At 36.5% G+C, this 22,963-nt stretch overlaps 1 protein-coding gene across 2 annotated transcripts in view; it reads left to right on the top strand.

Moving 5' to 3' along the window:
* Firrm (FIGNL1 interacting regulator of recombination and mitosis) overlaps nt 1-22,923 on the top strand; it is a 41,903-nt gene extending 18,980 nt beyond the window's left edge. The window contains exons 11-24 of one of the 2 annotated variants that reach the window (XM_052199830.1): nt 1,745-1,893; nt 2,142-2,256; nt 5,503-5,689; nt 6,735-6,817; nt 7,395-7,446; nt 8,892-8,981; nt 12,043-12,228; nt 14,235-14,357; nt 16,795-16,890; nt 17,476-17,589; nt 19,305-19,409; nt 19,996-20,076; nt 21,602-21,685; nt 22,706-22,923. In XM_052199830.1, coding sequence (XP_052055790.1) covers nt 1,745-1,893; nt 2,142-2,256; nt 5,503-5,689; nt 6,735-6,817; nt 7,395-7,446; nt 8,892-8,981; nt 12,043-12,228; nt 14,235-14,357; nt 16,795-16,890; nt 17,476-17,589; nt 19,305-19,409; nt 19,996-20,076; nt 21,602-21,685; nt 22,706-22,900 — 1,660 coding nt within the window. In that variant the 3' untranslated portion in view covers nt 22,901-22,923. The remainder of the gene's footprint in view (nt 1-1,744; nt 1,894-2,141; nt 2,257-5,502; nt 5,690-6,734; nt 6,818-7,394; nt 7,447-8,891; nt 8,982-12,042; nt 12,229-14,234; nt 14,358-16,794; nt 16,891-17,475; nt 17,590-19,304; nt 19,410-19,995; nt 20,077-21,601; nt 21,686-22,705) is intronic. The other variant, XM_052199831.1, reaches the window with a different exon arrangement.
* Nucleotides 22,924-22,963: the final 40 nt, after the last annotated feature.

Raw genomic sequence — 22,963 nt, 5'->3', positions numbered from 1 at the left:
AAGTAATATTTACACTTTTCCTTGATTATTTTTTCTTTATAGCATTTAAATCTACTATGTTATAGTAGACCCCACAATTAATGAGGAATATATTAAAAATCCTATAGTTGTTACCAGAAAGATAAATGGTGCTGATTTCTCTACTATGTTTTCTTATACATACATATATTATACATAGTATTAATAGGGTTTGTGTGTACTAGAAGGGAACCACTATAATAGTATATTATGAGAATTATGTGAATTGGTCTGTCCGTCCATAAATATTGTACTTTACTTTTGCTACCCTTTCGATGTGAGATAAGGGAGGTGAGGTGAATGAGAATCATTGTGACATTTCTTTAGGCTACTGTGTAAAAGTATCTTGAAAACTCTACTGCTGTCCATCAGCAGTGGAGCTGATAACTGAGATGACACCTAGTGAACCATGAGTAGCTAATATACACAAAAGGACAAGGACACACAACAGAGCTATACTGGACACCACAGTTGGGGAGGATCAGGACAGTGTGAAATTTTATCACGTCACTAAGAATAGCACACAACTCAAGAATTGTTTTTGTTTTTGTATTTTCCTGATTGTTTTTCAATTAGGTTTTTTAGACAGTTGACTTCAGGAAACTAAAATCATATATGCGGGGAGACTGCTGTACAAGTTTCCTTTTTTACTTACTGTCCCCTCTCATTAAAATGTAAATCATGTAAAGGGAAATGCTTTTTATATTCTGTTTAGTATTACAATAGTACTCTCTTCAAATAGTGCATTCTGCAACATAGACATTTAAACATTTGTGAAATAGTGTACAAAAACATCATTTGATTGAAAAAGAAAATATTTACTCAGTAATTTTTGTAGTTCATGCCTGTTTAATTTCATTACCTGTATTTTATTCATTCATTTCTTATCCTAACAATCAAACACCTTGTTTAATTACATGTCACAGAGGAAGGAATACAGGACTAAGGAGGTCAGATGAACAGAGTGACACAGAGAGTGACTAAGTGAAAAGTACTTCCCTTTGTCACACTAGAAGGAATTCAGATATTTGTTGGGTGCATCCCTTTAAATATTATGTTAGAAAGTTTGCTTATAATTGCCACATTTTTACCATAATTACTATCAAGTAATTATAAAAATGTTGAGTACATATTTTGTTTCATTTCATTCAGGTTTTAGTTGAAGTTTAGTTTAAACTCCATTCCTGAGATATTTCTATGAAAGTCTTTTTAAACTCCTTTAGTTGTATATTGTTTCTTTCTTAAAAAGCCTTAGCTTCTAAGAAACAGCATTAATTTATAGTAAATTCAGCATATACTAATCTTAAAACAACTATTTTACCTTATGTTTATTTTAATTTAATTTCTTTACTTTTGTTTGTTTGATATAGAGTCTATACTCTGGCCTCAGAGTCTTCCTGCCTTATCAGTCCTATTTTTTTACATAGATTTTACTAGTTGATTTGTTATTTATGTTAATATTGTTTTCTGGATACCACTACCAAGTGGTATTAAAATACTTCAGAATAGTACTAGATTTCTCTAGGAAATATTTTCTCTATAGAATTATAGCTGTTATTTAGTTTCTAGATCTTCATATCTTTCTGTTATCAATTCAGTTGAGATTTTTCCTTTAAAATATGTACTTCACTTTTTTATGCTTTTTTTTTAACTACTGTGACATGAGCTTGTAATATATCTATGTAAATCTAGAAGATAGCTATTGAATGCATAAGGTTTTTTGCAGCAAGTTGCCTCCAAGCCTATATGCTGCCAGGATTTCCAAAGCACAGCAGGAGGAAATAGCAGGCACCTTCCTTGTGGTACTGGATTCGCTCATCAGTCAGCTGCTCAGATCCCAGCCTTTTGCACAGGCAGTTTTGGCTAGTAAACTTGGTAAGCTTCACACAGATTTACATTGTCTTCTTTATTATGGCTGGTCAAACACAGTTGCTTCCCTTTAAGCAGTCACTATTTTGTGTTACAAATTTTATTTAAAATTTATTGTATTTTTATTGAAACATTATTGTTAAGTCATACCTCTACTTTATTTATATAAAACTATCAAATTTACACTGAAAATATTTTGGATATGTTGTTTACCAATTTGTTTTAACTTAATGTGTGACTTCATTACTGGAAAGACATGCTCTGTGAACTGCAGCTTCCACAAGTCCTACTCCTGGTTGTTGTCTTGGATAAGCTGCCCTCTCAGCCCGAGGATGTACAGACCCTGTGGTGCACAGAAGATATAACTAGGTAACATTTTGTTTATATCTAATTCTATTACCAGTGGCTTAGGGGGTCTCTAACATCTGAAATGGCCTTGAATTTAAGTTTTAGCCAGACGTGGTGTGTGCCTGTAATTCCTCCTCTGTAGGAAGAGGCACAAAAAGAGTTGTGACAGATACTGTACAGTGAGTGTCTCCTGGGAGCCTCACTTGCCTTCCCCCTCTTTCCCAGCACTGTAGTCTAGGCACTAATTTGTTACTTCCTGGATTATTGCTATGCTCCTAACTCCTCATCCTTCCTTGGGTGGTCTGCTTAGTCTATTTATGCAAACTGGGATGACCAAAAAGTAAACCTACAACCTGTTTGATATAGTTTGATACCCTATTCTTTTATTTAATAAAAATATGTATGATATTTTTGTTACTTAAGAATTTCATATATGCACCCACAAATTTTCCTACCTCCCCACTCATTCCCAACTTTGTGTCCTCATGTGTTTTTAAAACCCACTAAATCCATTTTATGCTATCTGTATCCTCTTGGGTGTGTGGCCATCAAGTAGAGTATGATTGACTAACCACACTTCTAAAGTAAACTGACTCTCCCCCTGTCAGAAGAAGGCATGTACTGTCAGTAGCTCCTCAGGAGCAGGGTCAAGTGAAATAGCACATGCACGCACACACCCCTTCCCTGCAAGGGACTAAATTGATCTTTTAATTAGTAAATAACTTTGACCTGACTGTTTCCCCCTCCCTCCTCCCAGTCTTTTCCCTTCCCTCTCCTCCCTTCCTCTCTATTCCTCCTTCCTTTCTTTTCAGAAAAGGGGAGGTCTCCCATTTAGCAACCAGCCTTGCCATGACACGTTGTATCTTTTTGCCTACAAATTTCATGATGTCATTTTTTTTAATTGATAACATAAATCTACAATTATTTGGAAATAAAGTTTAGTAAGAGGAAAAACATGGAGTTTAGGCACAGTATTTAATACCAAGACTTTACAATTATAACTATATAATATGTTTAAGAAAACACTTAAGTCTACAGGTCCAGTAGATTTCAGAATTTAAACCTCACATATATGTTCAAATAAAATTTTGCAACCAGTCAAAATAATGACATAATAAGAGTCCTCTTAGCAAAGGTGCCATGGTAACTGAATATGTGTAAAAGTGTTGTAATCTCATCTTCTACCTCACATGGCATATCTGAATTAACTCAAAAGAGATGATAATTCCAGATATAGAGCTTAAATTAGAGAAGAGATCCTGATATAAAAGAATCCAGAGTCAAAAATGTTTGAGGGTACTGACATTTTCTAAGATGGATTTCATGTAAATGTAAAATTAAGTTTATTCTAGTTCCATAATTGATTCCAGGGCATTGTGAGCTTTAGGTGAGCACACTTCCCTTGGTCAGCATCCCAACCCACAAATGAAAACATTTGCTCTGTTAGGAGGAGTTTGAGAAGATAAAATGAGCCACCAGCTACAAGCTAACCTTTGCAAAACACACATCCTCTCTAGCTGTATATATAGCTATATATACAGAAGACTTGAGTGGCAAGTACAATTCAGAATAGAATTGTGAGTGAAAGGAGTGTTTGATAGTACATATAATTAGAATGGCTAAATAACAGGAGCCTGATACAGCTGTCTGCTGAGAGACTCTGCCAGATCCTGATCATTACAGATGCAGATGCTCGCAGCCAACTGTCAGACTGAGCACAGGGACCCCAGTGGAGGAGTTAGGGGAAAGACTGAAGGAGCTGAAGGGTCCTTATCTGGCATCAGTGGGAGGGGAGGCCCTTGGTTCTGTGAAGGCTTAATGCCCCAATATAAAGGAATGTGAGAGTGGGTGAGTGGGTGGGGGAGCACCCTCATAGAAGCAGGGTAAAAGGGGGTAAGATAGGGGGTTTGCAGAGGGGAAGCTGGGAAAGAGGATAATACTTGAAATGTAAATACATAAAATACCAATTTAAAAATATTCAAAAAACAAACAAAAACCTATCAAATTGTTATATTATTTCACGGTCCTGTTGATAAAGATGTCATTGTTTTTAATAGCTGAGTAATATTCCATTGTTAATTGTACCAAATTTTTTTTTCCATTCTTTGGTTGATGGATATCTAAGTTCTTTCCAGTTTCTGGCTATTATGAATAAAGCTGCTAGGAACATAGCTAAGTCTTTGTGGTATGGTAGAGCATTCTTTGGGTATATGTGCAGGAGTGGTATAGCCAGGTCTTAGGTAAGTCTGTTTCCATTTTCTGAGAAGACACTAAATTGATTTCCAAAGTGACTGTAAAAGCTTACACTCCTACTAGCAATGAAGGCGTGTTTCCCTTATATCATCCTCACCAGCGTGATCTATTAATTGCTTGAGGTTTTGATCTTAGCCAAAGATAGAATGTCAGAGTCGTTTTCATTTACATTTCCCTGATGGCTAAGAATATTGAACATTCAAATACTTATCAGCCATTTGAGAATCCTCTGGTGAGCATTCTCTGTTTAGATTTGTACCCCATTTTTAAAATTGGATTATTTGGTTTGTTGATGTTTAGTTTCTTGAATTCTTTAATTATTTGGATATCAGTCCTATATCGGGTATGAGGTTGGTGAAGATCTCCTAATCTGTAGGCTGCTGTTTTGACCTTTTGATGGTTTCCTTTTTTCAACTGAAGCGTTTTGGTTTCATGAGGTCTTATTTATTATTTGTTGCTCTTAATGTTCTACCTATTGATGTTTGGGTAGTCTCCTCAGGAATTTGTCTCATGTGCCAGTGTGTATTCAACTATTTGCCCACTTTCTCTTCTATCAGGCTTATGGATTTATGTTGAAGTCTTTGATTCATTTGTACTTGAGTTTTGTGCAGCCTGATAAATATGGATCTATTTGCCTTCTTCATGCAAACATCTAGTTAGACCAGCACCATTTGTTGAAGATGTGTTCTTTTTTTCCACTGTATAAGTTTGGTTTCTTTGTCAAACATCAAGTGTCCCCAAGTGTGTGGATTTACTTCTGGGTCTTCAGTTCTCTTCCTAAGATGACATTCCCATTTTGAAAGAGTTCTTCAAGAGAATTTTTGAACGCTTTTTGGCAGTAAATATATTTTATTTTCAATGTCAATATACATATGCATTTTTAATGCAAATTATTACTGATTTTTATCTCTAGACATTTTGATTCTCTAAACTAGCCCTATATATGACATTATTTTGCTTACTATTCATTGACTTCTATTAATGCTGGGCTCAATGGTGTTAATTTTTCTGCAGAATGTCCATACTGAAAGCCATTTTCTACAATTTTGGGCAGTGTTCTGGTGAACTCTCTCTGCCTACTCATTTACAAGGAGTAAAGGGTAAAGGACAAGCTGAGGTGCCTGTCACTTTGTATCAGCATGTTTGTGTTCACCTGTGTGCATTTGTGGCTTCCTTTCATCCCTCATTGTTTCCTGTGCTGGTAAGTGTGTTCCAAACTTGATAAAGTGCAGTTTACACTTTTTTTTTTCATTGAAATTTTATTTGATATGTAGAAGAACATATGAGAGTTAATAACTGTTGTAAACCCCAGTCACCTCAACTTGGACATTTTGTCCTTTTGTTCATTTGTGCATTAAGAGATAGTTATTCTTAATTCATATAATACAGGATATGCTATTTTGCTAAAATACTTGATAAAACATTTTGCATTTTACACAGGAAGGTGTAGGAAGACCCTGTGAGAAGTAGAGGATATGAGAAGGGGATATTACCTAATGTGCTAGTTATGTTTCTTTTGCTATAATAAAAATAAACTAAAGAAAGGAAGAGTTTGTTTTGGCTTAAAGTACTGTTCACACAGAGAATCCATGTGACGGTGCAAGGCATGGCATTGGATGGCCACAGCAGGAAGCTGAGAGATTACATCTCAGTTACACATAGCAAACAAAGCTCTTTGACAGTGTTGCAGTCTGTAAGCTCTCAGTGTCTCTCCAGTGATGTGCTCTCTCTCCAGCAAGGCTATATGTCCTAAAAGTGCCCAAACTTTTCTTGATTGAGTCACTAACTGCTGACCAAGAGTATAAACTCATGAACCTGTAGGGGACAGTTTTCATTCAAACCACTTTCATAGAAAGTAAATAGTAATATGTAATGTGTGGTCTGTTATAGATGCTTTTATTTTTAATGGGATTAGATTGGTAAAAAGACTGAAAATAATTTAGGAAAAACTGCTGTGTTGCTTGAAAGCTTTTAGAGATTGTTTTTTGTTGATTACAAGGATTGAGTTAGCACACTTAAAATTAGTTTCTGTTCCCCTTAGCTCAACACAATGAGTGGCATACATGAGGTGCTCAGCAGGTAAAGAAATGGCACTATAGATTTTTAGAGTAGCATGTAGAACATGTAGAGGGTTTGCACTGAGGATCTTATTAAAATGATAGTGCTTTTTGATTTCGTGTGAGAAATATGTTTATATTCCATGAGCATCTGCCTAGTAATAAATTAAATTTATGTTTTTTCATTAGGATGCTGCTCTTTTGAACGCTGTGCTTAGTTCTAATATGAGTACTTCATTGTTAGCGATGGATGTATGGTGCTTCCTTGCTCGGTAAATATCTCATATCAGAATTGGATTGGGTTGTGGTAGTGACCAACAATAATTAATTTTACGTTCATAGAAACATTGTTTTAATTTTTCAATAAGACTTTAAAAATGATTAGATTTCATGTCACTAAGTTTGGAAACAGGAGTCTTTTTTTGTTGTTGTTGTTTTAATGTACAAAGTGAATGTTAAGACAGTTCTGTATATTATGATGTTCTTTGGTAATGGGTATCCAGTTTAAACATGCCTAATTTGAAGTCTAGTATGTCTAAAATCCAAAACTTTGAGCACTAATGGTTAACAATGAAAAGTTACATTCCTTGAAACTAACTTTTAAGACTACTAGAAACATCAAATAAATATTACCTTCAAATTATGTATATAGCCAATTATAAAAGATAAATAAGTTCTAAAACATGATAAAATCTAAAATCTGAAATACTTCTGGTATAAGCCTTTTCAGATAAGACATTCAGGACCCTTTATCTTAACTTGTAATAGCTCACATGTCCTCACCAGGGTGTTTCTGTCTCCTTGCTCTTCTGCCTAACTGGAAACTCAGTGCATTTTTTAATGTCACAGATACGGAACTGCTGAACTTGGTGCACACCATGTCACATTAGTGGCTCATCTGGTAAGTCAAATGAAACAGACTAAAATACTCATTTTGTACGTTTTCTTTGGAAATATAATACTTTTTGGATGTTAATAAAAATGGCAGAAGTAATAGCTAAATTTAATGCTAATTATTATTAAAAGCTAATTTAATGCAAATGTTAATACAAAAATGTAAAAATTCAGTGTATAAAGTGTAGAAATTTTCTCATTTTCAGTCTTTAGAGTTCCACTCTTTGTTGTGTGTGGGGGGGAGACTAGTTCAATTGAAAATGTGTTTAAAATATAATGTAAAGTGAAAGAGAAAATGTGATGTTGATGGCTAAGTGCTCATCTCTTTCTCTTTAACTGAGGTCGCTTATGATTTTATTGTAGTTTAGTCCTGATGATGTGAAAGGGATTCAGCGATTATGATCAGTGTTCTTAGGGAAAGAAATTAGAGTTGTCATCGAGTACACACATACATGGACTTAATGGTTTTAATCGTTTTTAAAAAGATGTATGTATATGAGTACAAATATACATATATTTTAAATATATGAGCATGATATCTTGATGCACACCAGGAGAGGGCATCAGATCCATTACAGATGGATCTGAGCTACCATATGGTTGCTGGGAATTGAACTCAGGATCACTGAAAGAGCAGTCAGTGCTCTTAACTGCTGAGCCATCTCTCTAGCCTTGCTTTGTAATCTTTTATGGTGATTTTTTTTTTAAATTATGAGATGTGTTCCATAAGAAGTGCATATGACCTTTTGTCATTGCTTTTATCCCTTGCCTTTGAGATGATCATCTCTGCACCCATCCACCCTTTGTTTCTTAGCAGTTACTGTGTCATATGTTAAGTCTTTGTTACTTATTTTTTAGATTATATGTGTCTGAATATATGAGAGGTAAATGCAGATTTCCACAAAAGCCAAAAATATCAGACCCCTTAAAGCTGAATTACAGGCAGTTTTTAAGTGGCCTGATTTAGATGCTGGAAAACAAATTCTGGTCCTGTCCAAATTCTTACTGCTGGGTCAATTCTCCAGTTCCTCTTAATTTGTATTTTTGAGACCAAGCTATCTTATTTAGACTAGGCTGACCTTAAACAAGGTGTGCTTACCTTAGCCTCCTGAGGGCTAGGATTACCTTATAGATACTAGTTCAACTTTCTCTGTACATGACTGTGCTTAGACCTTTAAAAATTACATAAATTATTTTTGAGTAGCATCATGAACATACCAAGTTATCAGAGTGGTAATTGCAATGTTTAAATGTTACAGTGTTCCTTCTCATTAAAGCAACCAAATTTCTTTGAAGCATAAAAGTTAAAAAGAGTAGCCCTAAATTAAAAATTTTAATTAGCTGTAATTCTATCTCTCAGAAAGAATCAGTAGTATTTTAGGATATAATTGTATCTTACAAACTGACTCTCTAGTTTTAAATCATTCTCTTCTCTCTCTCCTTCCTTTCTAGATTAAATCTTGCCCTGGAAGATGTGTTCAGCTTACCTACCTATCCATACTATTGAAGCGGCTCTTTTTCTTCATGGCCCCACCCCATCAGGCAAGGATATTGTCTGTGTCGTTGTTTTCAATCAGCTGAGAGAATGAAATTCAGATTCCCTACTCTTTATTTTGTTTAAATGTAATATAGCTGGAACATAAATTAACATTGATGCTTTGGTAGTTAATTTTAGGTCTGTATAGATTTTGATATTCCTGTTTCAGTTTAATCTGACTCAGTCTTCCTAGAATTCCTTTTTCTTTGTTTGTTTTTAATATCTTTATGGTACTTGTGGGCAGTGAGCTAGCTTTGTATCTTTGTTTCATTTATTTATTCTGTTACACTTTGAATGATGCATCTTAGCTTTTCAGAGTAAATAAAATTGATTTTTAAGGAAAATTACACGGAGTATGATGAGCCTTAATTGCTTGATGTTCTGTAGTTACCAAGCTTTACCATGATTGAGATTCCTGTCTCAAGAGCTTGTGTAGCCTCAAACAGTCTCTAGATGGGCACCATTTGAACTTCAGTAGCAGAGTGTGTGTGTGTGTGTGTGTGTGTGTGTAAAATTTGTGGATTCTGATCAAATTCAGTGGTTAGTGTGACTAGGCTCTGCAATTCACTTTTGTTGTTGGGTACCTGATGTGATTCTGACATGGAGTCAAGCTGGGAACCCACTAGATGCGTGAAAACTATTTGCCTACAAAGCCTTTTGGCCTTAGCTTGAATCCCGAATTAGAGCAGTAATATATCATTAACACACATCAGATTGTTTTTTTTTTTTTCCTAAAAGCTGACACATGCTGAGATGTGTTTCTGTTTCCAGGGAGAAAAACAGTTGAATATGTATTATAACTCAGTACTCTTATTTTACTTGTTACCTGATTGAGGGAAAAGTGATATACCTTATTTAAACATACTAATAATTGTGTGTTATAGTTTCACTTCTGTTGCTGTGATAAAACACTGACAAAAAGCAACTATAAGGAAGAGAGAATTGATTTGGCTGAAATTCCAGGTAAAAGTTCATCATTGCAGGGAAGTCAAGGCAGGAAATTCAGACAGCCAGTCATGTCACATCCATCGTCCGCTCAGAGAGAAATGCATGCATGCATACATGCTTGCTCTCTTGTTCTTAGAGAGAAATGCATGCATGCATACATGTTTGCTCTCTTGTTCTTAGAGAGAAACGCATGCATGCATACACGCTTGCTTTCTTGTTCTTAGCTCAGGTTTCACTCTTCTCACAGTTCAGGGCCCCTGCCTCAGCAATGGTACCTTCCCTAGTAAGCTGGGCTTTCCCATATCAGTAACTGAATTAGGACAACCCCACAGGCAAATCTAAACTCTGCCCAACTAATTCTAGATTATGTTAAGTTGGCAATTAAAGGTAACCATCACATTGTGCTACTATTTTTATGTAAGGTAAAAAGTACTACATTTCCACTTTAAGGTCACAGGTATATTTCTCTTCTTAGTTTTAAGGAAGAATCTAAATTCTCTGCATAGTGTTGCCTTATACTTCACACCTCTTGTTTGAACTGCCAGCTCTAGGAGTTTTAAATATTTAAAATGATGTTTCAACCTTAGTGTAGTCTTGAACTTTTGTTTTTCAAGACACGGTTTCTCTAGATGTCTCGGACTTAGCTCTATAGACTTGGCTGGCCTCAAACTCACAGAGATCCACCTGCCGCTGTCTCCTGGGTTAGAGGTGTGCACAACCACTTGAACTCTTAAGTCTCAATAACACCTTTAAAATTTTTTTTATTTTGTAGATCATTAATATATGCCATTTATTTTTTTAAAAGGGGGCCCATTCATTGATTTATTCAACTTTTATTCTGAGGAAGAATGGTTCTTGAACTGCTTTCTCTATCCAACCAAATCATGGCTTCACTGATGCAATTTAGTTTTCTGCTGAAGATGCATATTTCTGCTTATTAAGCACCTTTAGCTCTTGGGACCCATTTTCCATCAGTCCTCTGTCACAGCAGGTGACCAACCACACAATCTCTTTGCTTGTTTTGCCAGCTAAATATTTGCTGCAAATGAAATAGAGTTCATATATAATACAAAAGTCTGACTATCAAGTTTAGGGTATTACTTTGGGCTTAGGGACTTTTTTGTTTGTTTAGTTTTTTGACATATACGAAGATGACAGATATTCAGTGGAGTTTAGATACTATAAATTGAATTATTTTATTTCTTTAAAAAATATACTAGTGTACTTTTTTTAAATTGGGTTCTACAAACTTAACAATTAAGTTTTTTTCAGCCAAAATATAACTAAATAACATTTAGATTGTTGTTTTGAACTTTGGGTTTCTGTTTTTATTCTATCTTCTATTTTAACAGAATAGTATTGCTTTTCCACTAACACAATAAGCTCTTTAGACTGAATTTTAATGGAAGAACGATTTATCAAACAACCATTTTTTATTTTGTTTTGTTTTGTTTTGTAGCTTCCTTTTTGGAAATTAGTATGTCCTCTAAGGTAGAGCAGAGCTATCTAATCTATTTGAAAAGTGGATCTATGATCTTGGCTTCTTGATCTCAAATGCAGTAAGCTAGGATAAAAGCTAAGAGAGTAGTGAATTAATTTTGTCACCTGGGATACTAGGTAGACTTAATTATATAAGGTGATGAGTACTTGTCATATAGCAGAACTAATGGGTAGAAAGAAGATAATGTATCTTGTGTGAATAATAATGAAATACATTATTTCATTATTAACACTCCTTTTTGTATCATGCATTGTGTATCATACTTCATTTAAGCTGATTTTTCATTTTGGAAACAAATATAATAGCAATAAAAATAGGCATACTCATTTATGTTATGTTGGTCTTGAACCCAGTGATCTTCCTGTGCATTTGAGAAGCAGATTTAAAAAGAAAATTGTTGGTTGAGACAGGATCTCAGTATGTGGCCTTGGTTGCCCTGGGATTCATTGTGTAGACTAGGGTAGTCTTAAAACTTGTAGAGATCCTTATGCCTCAGCCTCCTGAATGTGTGTACACACCAGCACTCCTGACATAAATGTTGAAGTTAATATTTAGATCTTATATATTCAGTCATCCATTAGTCTGCAGTTTCTCATTTTTTTCTCAACTTCTTTCAGGTGGAATTTATCCAGAAATTTTCTCCAAAAGAAGCAGACAACTTGCATTTGTGGCAGTATATTTCCGTCCAGGCACTGTCTGCCGATCTCAGGAAGCAAGTTGCATGTGAAGTTGTCAGAGTGTGCACAGCACAATGCAGGAAATGGTTGAGTAGCACTCATACTCTGGCAGAACTCGACTCTCTGGTGAGAGAATTTGATTAATTAGCAGTTTGATGAGCACGTTTTAAGTACTAGCCACAGTCTCTGTGTATATGCTCTCTTCCAAAACCTAACAGTATTTCCAGATCTCTAGTGGGAAGGTTTTCTTCTGTTGGGGTAAGGTACATTTGGAAAGCACGACTGCACTTTATTTATTGTTTTTGCTAACACCTGTCTGAGCGAAGCAAATATGATTCACTCCTTCCTTTTTAGACAGAATCTCATTACTGCAGAGCCCAGGATGGCTTTGAACTCAGCATCTTAACCTAGTCTCCTTAATGGTGGATGATATGTGTGTAGCATAACCAGCTTAGACATGATCCTTTTATTTGATAAAGTACAATATGCATTTTGTAGAAACCTGTTCTGAGCCTCTGTGCATCTATTTGCTTCCTCAGAAAACACAACCAGAGATTCATATATAAGTAGAAAATATATGAATTTTTTTAAGATGGATTAGATATAGTATGCAATGCAGTTGAACTTTCCACTTCAGTCTTCACTTGCATATTTCACTAATTCAACAAATACACTTTGAGTGCTTTTATGGAGTACATTTTGTTTTAGTCATTGAGGGATACAATAGGAAACAATTAGAACCTTGATTCTTGTAGATATATATTCTTGTTAAGCAGTAGCCAGTATAATAAATACCTCTTTATGGTAAGTATGCAAAAATTTAACAGAGATGAAGTATACATTCAAGGACTTGAAGGCTTTATTTTAATTAGAACTTGCTCAAGGCATATGTTTTCATACTGAGTTGTTCTTCTATACTGTTGTAAAATGGCAGTTGGCCATAATTATTAAGGTAGTTTAAAACATTTGCATAAAATCAAAGAAGTTGTTTTCTTTTTTTTTTTTGGGGGGGGGTGTGGCGTTATTTTACGTGCGTGGCTAATGTGTCATTTGTATTTAATGTGCACTAGTTTCTAATGGTTCAGCAAACTTAGTAGACTCTCAATATGTGTTACACTTTTATAATAAATCATATTTTAGGTGTGTTAGATAAAAGCACTAATTTTCTGAAATTTTGTAACTCCTTAATCAATGGCCAAAACTCCCTGTATGTATTTATTTGTAAAGGGAAATAAAAGAATCTTGAATGAGATGCTATAAGGCAATTACAACATGAATGTGGATATTGACATACAAGATCAAGTCAATGCAACTATTAGATTCCAATATGGCCTTCACTCTTGACACACCAACCCAGACTTTAGTGCAAATCAGAAATAGATCTGAGTATTTTTCTATAGATGAAAGGATAATAAATCCAGAAAAGGGTTGTTTTTAGTTTCAAATTCTAGACAGTGTATTTCTTAAGTACTTTATTTGCTTACAAAATAGAGTGTTTTTGTAGCATCTCATGGTAAAACACCAGAAATAATAAAAAAATCTAATAACCTATATAGATTTCTGGGTACACAGTGTGGAAAAAATACAGCTTTCTATTGATGAATATTTTAAGTTAGCCTTGCTCATTGTGTGTTAGGTTTTCATTGCTGTGACAAACACAATGACCATAAGCAACGTCTGGAGGAAAGGTTTATTTCAGCTTAGAGGCCATTATAAAGGGACTTCAGGGCAGTGCTCAAGGCAGGAACTAAAGCAGAAAACTGTGGAGAAGGTTCTCACTGTTCCTCCTATCCCTGCTTCTAGTGGGGGCGCCTCCCCCACCAATAACCTGTCAAGAAAATGACCTACATGCTTGCTTACAGATGATCTGATGGAGGCGTATTTTTAATTGAGGTTCCTCTTCCCAGATAATTCTAGCTTATGTCAAGTTGATAAAACAAAACCAAAAAAGCCACAACAGAAAAACAGGACACCCTATGTGCAAAGTCTAGTAAAATTCAATACTGTTGACAATTTCAAAGTTGTCTGTGAGTTGTTATAAAATATTATAAGTAACTCATAAAATGTTTATAATTGGGCCCCTGGTCCATTAGACTAGTAAACTCAAACTATCCTCTTTTTTCCTCATTTAGAATACAGCACTTTCTGTTTTACTTACTGTATGCAGTTCTGCTGGAGAAGCTTTGGACAGTAGACAACTAACTACAGTTACTGAAGTTGTGGGTCAGCTTTGGGCTTTTATAAACATTGAGCAAGTAAGGAAGCTCTTATTTCTTTAAAAAGTACAAAATATTGACAAGAGAATATTTCAGTTTCCCTATAGATTAAATTTTCTAATTTCTTGAGGTGATGTGTTAAAGTTATTATTAGAATTCACTTAATTGTGTTATCTCTTAGACAGTTGTTTATATGGGCATAAAGGAGTGTATGTGTGTGCTCTTGTGCGTGTGTGGAGGCCAGAGGCTAACGCTGGGCATCTTTACTATGCTGCACCTTATTTCTTGAGATAGGATCTTTCACTGAACCTGGAGCGTGATTGAGCTCCAGGGATCCTGTGTTTGTTACCCCTTACCCCCAAGCACTGGTTACAGATGAGGCTGCCTCACTTAGTTGCTGTGTGGGCCCTGAGGACCAAGAGCTGAGACCCTCAGCTGGAGCAGCAGGTGGTCTGCTGGCCGAGCCATCTCCTTAGGTCTTTTCAGGCAGGTTTTATTGTTTGGTTTTGCCGTGTGTGATAAAATACTAATATTAGACCTCACCAAAGTGTCAGTCACAGCCCATGCACCTTTGCTTATGAACTTGCAGGACCCTTTAAAAGAGTAAGTTTTGTTTTGTATTTTCCCCTGTGTTGGATTAATATCTGTATGATTTTGAAGGTTTTTTTTAATTAAAGAATGCAGATGAGAGGAATGAGTTGGCTTAAGAGTGGAGGGACTAGCGAGTGGATATCTGTATTCCTCTAGGAAGTACAAGGCTAGGAACTCAAGTGCTCTTAGGCTAAAGTTAGAACATGTCCCCTGCTTCCTGTTGTAAACTTAGATTTCTCATTTTAAAGGCCAGAATACAATTTATGTTTTCTCTGGCTGAATGTGTGACCTCTGGCAACCAGTGGAAGCTGAGAGCTAAACCTAGACTTTGGGGAAGTAATAGAAATTATTTTGCAAATAATGGCTTTTTTAAGGTTCAAGTTTCCTGGAGAGCCTCTTATATGTTCCATCACTGAGCTACACCCTAAGCCCTGCAGAAAGACCAGGTTTTATTATCCATTTTTATGATCACATTACCATCCTGTAGTGGTGTCACTTCAGCAAGAGGGTGCTACTGATATTTATATATCGCTCAGTAACCATTCACCATACTTGTGCTGGGATGTGGCTTCAATGCAGTATGACAAACACTAACTGTGAAGAGGTGTAGTTTTACCAGCACCAACAGATGCACAAGTTTTTCAGTGACAGACAACAGTGATTAGACCCACTTTAAATCATCTGTATTGGAAGGATGGCCTGTCTGTTTCTTAGCCCTGTGATCTTGAGCAAATATTTTCCTCTGTTTTCTTATTAAGGTGGGGATGATATTATCTACCACTTATAGTTGATGTAAAGCATAAAGGTGAGGTAGTAATTATAAACTGCATATATTGACTGGTATATAATAAATGTTTAGTAAAACACATGTGTCTTCATTAGGCTTTCTGTTGTGGTTAAGCACATGACCAAAAGCAGCTTGAGGAAAGATTTCATTTTACATCTTATAGCCTAACATCCAGGAAAGTCAGGGCAGGAACTCAGGACAAGAAACCAGTGGAATTCCAAGCTAATGCAGAAGCCATGGAAGAGTGATGTTTACTGGCTTGCTCCTTTTGACTTGCTCAGCCTGCTTTCTTATAGTACTCAGGACCTCCTGCCCAGAGGCTTCACCACCCACAGAGAGCAAGGCCCTCCCACATTGAAAGTTTTTAAAGAAAATACCCTTGGGGCTGGAGAGATGGCTCAGCGGTTAAGAGCACTGCTCTTCCAAAGGTCCTGAGTTCAGTTCCCAGCAACCACATGGTGGCTCACAACCATCTGTAATAGGATCTGATGCCCTCTTCTGGAGTGTTGAAGACAGCTACAATGTACTTACATATAATAAATAAATAAATAACTCTTAAAAAAAAAAGAAAAAAAAAGAAAATACCCTACAGTTTCTCTACAGGCAGTCTGATGGAGACATTTTCTTCCTGTCTCTCTCTCTTTTTTTTTTTCCCTGAGACAGGGTTTCTCTGTGTAGCCCTGGCTGTCCTGGAACTCACTCTGTAGTCCAGGCTGGCCTTGAACTCAGAAATCTGTCTGCCTCTGCCTCCCCAAGTGCTGGGATTAAAGGTGCACACCACCACTGCATGCACCACCACTGCCCTGGAGACATTTTCTCTTTTTTTTTTTTTTTTTTTTTTTTTTGGATTTGGTTTTTTGAGACAGGGTTTCTCTGTGTAGCCCTGGCTGTCCTGGAACTCACTCTGTAGACCAGGCTGGCCTCGAACTCAGAAATCTGCCTGCCTCTGGGATTACAGGCGTGCGCCACCACTGCCCGGTGAGACATTTTCTTAATTGAGGTTCTTCTCCAAATAACTTAAGCTTGAAGTTGATGAAAAAGTCTTACATCATGTAATTCTAAATTCTCACCAAAATTTTATTTTGTTTCTTGTTGAAGATAATCAGTCAACCCTATGTTCAACAGACATTTAGCCTTTTACTTCAGCTGTTGGCATTTTTCATCCAACATGTAGATCTGCAGCTGATCAGTCAGGTAAGATAGTGGTCAGGATGGGTTCTGTTTACTCCTGTTTGTGAGCCTGCAGTCATTTATCTTGTTTACTTGTAACCCCTTTCTCCCTTTCTTTCTTCATTCTTTTTCTTTCCTTTCTTCTCCCTCCCTCTGTTCCTCCTTTTGTTGTTTTTCTTCTTCTTTTGTAATGATGCTAAGTTTTATGGAGCCCAGACTGGCCTCAAACTCATTATGAAGCAGAGGATGCCACTGAACTAACTTCTCGTCCCCCACCCGCACCTTGATCTTTAGAAGTGTTGTACCACCTCTTTTTTATGTGGTGCTGGGGATTGAGTCTAGGGCTTTGGGCGTACTAGACAAGCATTCTGCCAGCAAGCTACATCTCCAGCGCCTATAATGTTTCCTCATAAACTGAATGGATCATTGTCACTTTTTTCATCTAGGTTGTCACCTAATGTCTTTCTTCCATTACTGTTCCTGCTGCTTAACTGTATCTGGCTAGTTAGCCCCCACATAAAATTCTGACTGCTTAGTGGGAAAGACACATGAGTTGAAGGCAAAAGACTGTGGTTCTCCTTGAATAGCTCTCTGTTTTCTTCTTTTCAGGTTGTAAATGTCCTGACCTCGGTAATTAAACTTGATCCTCCCGACGACATTTCTTATGCAGTGCTGGATTTTATATCTTCTTTGGGCAAACTTTATATGTCTCAAACTATCCGGGTAATACATTCTTTTAACAAAATATAGAAATACAAAAATTGCTGCAATGGATAGGGAAATTTTAGGCTTTTGATTTTTTTTTTTTTTTTGTCTTGTTATGTTTTAGAGACAGGGTCTCCCTGTATAGCCTAACCTAATCTAGAACCTGTGATAATTCCCTTGCCTCAGCCCCCTTCTGTGCTGTGACTGTGGTATGAGCTACACTGGATGTAGGTTTTTAATTTCTAAAATCCTATGAGTTTACTAATGAAGTTGTGGGGAAAACCTTTCTGATAGGAAGGGTGGTTGTCAAAACATTACATTTCAAGTCACTTTCTTTTAAAAAATGAGTTGTCATACAAATAATTTATCAAATATATTGTAAAATAGAGTCTGTTGTTCTCAGTATCTGAAGGAAGAAGGTATTCATGCCTTAGTAGTGTCTGGGGAGGAAATCTAGTAATTACAGTTATTGTGTCCATATGTTCATGAGACAGCATTTATTTGAAGAGACAACAACGATATTACAAAATAAGTATTAAAATAAGTATTCTGCTTCCAAAATTATATTCTAGTGGCTTAGGGAAAGACTCCTACCAAATTTTAAAACCTAACAAAAATATTCTCCTAAACCTGGAGCTTTGTTTTAATGGTCTAATAAAATCTCAGTATTTCTAGATTCTTGGCTTTGCTTTACCTTCAAAGGGGAGACTATAAAAAGAGCTCCATAGTGAGAGCCTTTTCTGTATTCAGAAAGCACAAGATAGTATTTCAGTACATATGGAAAAAAATCATCAACGTTGAATTTCTTGTTTACAAGAAAGTGACACCACAAGAAAATGACACCAAATCGTGTGTTTCCACCCTGTAAACTTTTGTTTCATGAGATAGACATAGATGCTGGAAGCTGACAGAAATACCAGCTTGTGTTTGAGTGTCATCCTTGTTGGAAAAGCTCTCAAGACAGCCTAAGCTGGCTTCAAATTTGCAATCCCATTTCAGCCTCCAGAGTGCTGCACTTGCACACACGTACCCTTCATTGTACAACGAGTTTATGCGAGAGTGCTGGTTTGTTCCTGCAGAGCTGTAGGTGGTACGTGGCTGCAAATGCTCCTGTCGGAAATAGCAGTGTCTCAGAGACCTGGCCAGGGTGAGGGCAAGTCCTGAAAAATTGCTTGAGACTCATGAGCATGTGCCCCACTGAAAGCCCTAAGACAGGCTCACATAAGTACCTGCTGTAGGGCTGCTTTATTCCTGTGCTGTGGTAAATTAAATCCCAGGCTCGGCCCCTGAAGCAGTTGACAACAAAGTCCAGGTACATGAAATGGTCAGTGGTGATGAGTGCTATGGGAAAAAATTAAGCAGAAGAGGGAGCTGTGTGGGGGATAGTTCCAAGTGGGGATAAAGTCTAGGAGCCCTCACTAGGATGACAGTAAGTATAAATCTGAAGGGGAAGGAGAAAGCCATGCCATCTCTCTGGAAGAGCTCTAGGCAGGGGACAGATCACAAGTTCAAGGCCGCATAGGCAGGAGCATGCCGTCTGTGCTCCCAGCTCAGGCCATCTGGTACGGCAGGCAAGGCAGGGCTGCCCTGCAGCCCACTGTCGCCCTGCTTCTACCCAGGAATATGGAAGTTACTAGGATTTGAACAAGGAATAGGACATAATGTGTCCCCAGATTGACAATATCCTGTATTGAAGTTGTTTTTTCTCCAGCAAAGTTTGGTTCTTTTCACAGGACAAGGTGCTGCCCAACATGTCTTGTATTCTTGCTTCACTGGTAGTCAACAAGAATTGGTTGCTAGAGCAACACACTTTGGAGGCATTTACTCAGTTTGCTGAGGTAAGATCATATTGATCTCAGTATTTTAATATTTCTAATATTCTATGACATTCAAAAAATACTGAATTGCTTATATTTTTTGCCAAGGAGCTTATTAATCATATGTTTACAAGGCCTTATCACAAGACCTAGAGAAATGAAGTTACTTCCCCGAGGTTTTCTGATTAGCCAGGATTAACTATTCAGAGTTGACTGCCTGACTCAGATACTACCTTCAGCAGTACTGGGGAATTAGTACTTTAAGTGAAAACCCTTAGCTCAGTTCTAGATAGGTGATCTCCCTCTTCTGAGGTCAAATACTTTAAAAAAAAAAAAATTGAAATGCTTCTATTCTGACCCAATTTTGTGCAGCAATGCCTTTGGTTTAAGAGTAACTCAGGTAATTAAGCCTTGCATTACTAAGTATATAAGAGCCGAAATTACATTATATGTCAAGGCTCTGTTGAACTATGTGTGCTGCCTTTGAGAATCCTTGGTTACTACTTTCTATATAAATGAGTTTTCAGTTAAAGTAGTTTTAAAAACTCATTGGCTTAACAAGTTGCTGAACTATTAATTAATGTTTTATTTACTGATCTTTTAATAGGGAACAAAGCATGAAGAGATAGTTCCACAGTGTCTCGGTTCTGAAGAAATCAAGAACAAAGTTGTATCCTTTTTGGAGAAGGTATTTATTATTTATATGTAAGGTCCATGTTTTATTCAAATTATGTACTTATAAGCACCTTAGCTTAAATATTTTCTTCTTGGTACTGGGATTTGAACTAGGGATTTGCATATAAGTGCTTTACCACTAAGCTATAACCCCAGACTTAAAGGTTGTTTTACACAATGCTAATACACATAGGCTAAACATCCCTAATCCAAAGTACTCTAAAATCTGATACTTTTAATCACCAATGTGAGGGGGAAAAAACCATAGAAAACACCATGAAGTACAACCTTATTTCGTGCATAAAAATTAATAAAAATACTGTATCCCTCTCAGGGATGTTGTATGAATTTCATGTTCATCCTATCCCCACAGTATCTGATTGTCTATTGAAGAAATCTGTAGCATTTTGTATAAATGTTAAAGGAAACGCAATTTGTGTGAATCAGTTAAGACCATACATCAGAGAAATAAATCACTTTAAGTCACTGTACCTCTCTACATTTGAGACATAATAGCATTGATTACCTTGTCAATAAAATGAAGGCATGGATCCCTACCATTGTTGATCGTAATCGACCACATGTGATGACAAGGCCTAGGATCTTGGTTTCTGTTATATTTTAGTATGTTTTCAGTGTGCTTTTCTAAGACTTTATTTTCGTAGATTGGATCACACTGTGTAGCCTTGGCTTCTTTTTGCAGATCCTTTCTCTCTGCATCCTCAGTGCTGGAATTAAGGATGTACTACCAAACGCAGCTAAAGTGGTGTTTCTACAGTTCAGTAAAATCAGGTTTTTAAGTATAGGGATCCCATACACACACACACACACACACACAGAGAGAGAGAAATTTTAAGTGTAGGTATCATAACTGGTGTTATTATATAGGGAGTAACTGAAATATTAATAATCAGACCTGTCAAACCACACTTAGAATACCAGAAAAATGTAAATTATACTTAACTGGGTTGTAGGTATAGAACTTACTTATATGCATTGTTACTAAACATGTTACAGTTAAGAACTTTAAGGATATTTGTTGTTAGTTGTTTTGCCAGCATCATACCCTATACAGTAAGGTGAATGTTAACAGACTTTCTTCAACAACTCTTAATTCTTTTGTAGTGAACAGCAGTCTTAGGCAGTCATTCTCAACCTGTGGGTTGTGACCATCACAAGGGGTGGGTTGCATGTCAGATATTTATATTAACAATTCGTAACAGTAACAAAATTAGTTATGAAGTAATAAGGAAATAAATGTTATGGCTGGGGTCAGCATAATATGAGGAACTTTATTAAAGGGTTACACACCATTAGGAAGGTTGAGAACCACTGCACTAAGGGAATTGTATTCAGGTTACGTTAAGATGAGTCTACCTAACTTAGACTTTGCCTGGTCACAGATTAAACCAGAACAGTTTTAACACTCAGCACTTACAGACACACACACACTAGTCAGTGTTTTCTTCTACATTTCACACCACTTGGTATCTAGTAGAGAATGCAATGTGTCAGTGTTCTTTGGTGCTCTTTGGCAGACAGAATCTGTAGATGAAACTGAGGCTGTCACAGTGGACAATGTGAAACAAGAGAAAGGCTCTTTCTGGAAACCCGTTGCTCAGGTACTGTAGAAGTAGCAAAGGGGTTGGCTTTCCAGGTATGGGCTGCTTTTAAGCATGTACTGGTCAAACAAAGGAATCTGCCCTTTTACTGATAAACTAGTTTGATTTTTGCTCTTATGTTGAATTTCAAATAAAGTGTAGACAGGTAAAATTTTCACTTTATGGTAGTTGTACATCAAAAACCAAAACCAAAGACCATACACTATCCCTGAAATGTTACCAACACAGACAAGAACACAAAGAATAGTTGTAACCATTATACCAAATATACTCTTTATTACTGGTAAATGCATTTTCTGACCCATAGATGTCACATAAGCTTGTTCAGTTCATCTCATCATCAATAATGATCATTTTTCTCAAATATCACATGTACCTATTAATTGGCAGGAATTTGACATAAGTGCATACATTCAGAATTGTGTTTTGAACATAGGTGATAACTGGGAATTGTTGAGCCATTAAAAAAAAAAGGAATGTTCTAGATTTATAGTGCAATAGTAATTTATTTTCTTAGATGTAGCTGTAGGCCTGAATATAAAGTTCAGTTCAAGTCAGTTGTGTTCATAAGACCTGTGAATTTAAATTGTGACTTCCCTTTGAAAAACCAGATATTAGATGTGTCTGGGTTTCACCTCAGTTCTCTTCCCCATCTATGCAAGATGTCTTGAGTCTTAGTTTTCCTTAACTGGCTCTAAAAGCATGTTGAAAACTATTATGGTTCTCAGTGTTTACAAATGTATTAGGAAATTCACATTGTATTTCCTTACTGATAGTTTTAAAGACTACTCATGGATAGTTGTTGGGCAAGGCAGCATTTATCATTGGGAACCCTAACTCAGGATGATTCTCCTTGTCTACCACATACAAATTAGGACACGGAAAGAAGTTAGCACATTTAGGTTATTATTAATATAAATGGGAAGGCTGCCCTTCTTTTTGATCCTATAACTACAGTTTCTCTTACATTATTTTTAGAATGAGTATTATGCATTGTTTCATGTTTTTCTTATTTTCCAGCCTTGTACAAAAAGAGCCCGTCAGGAGCTGCCCTTTGAAGAAGAATACAGATCAATATTTCAAGCTGCAGCAAGGGCTTTGGAGACAACTGAGTTTTTACTCAAACACTCTAATGTTCCAGCCTGGCTGTTGCCAGAACTGGAGGCACTGCAAGAAAGAATCGAGACACTAAAATGCTGTGTGCTTAGAGGGTAAAATATGAATGGACTGTGTATTGAACAGAACTGGGTTTGACTCTTCAGGTGCCTTGCCTGGTTG

The sequence above is a fragment of the Apodemus sylvaticus genome, chromosome 12 (genome assembly GCF_947179515.1).
Source record: "Apodemus sylvaticus chromosome 12, mApoSyl1.1, whole genome shotgun sequence".
Taxonomy (NCBI): domain Eukaryota; kingdom Metazoa; phylum Chordata; class Mammalia; order Rodentia; family Muridae; genus Apodemus; species Apodemus sylvaticus.
This window is presented reverse-complemented; position numbering and strand designations above follow the sequence as displayed.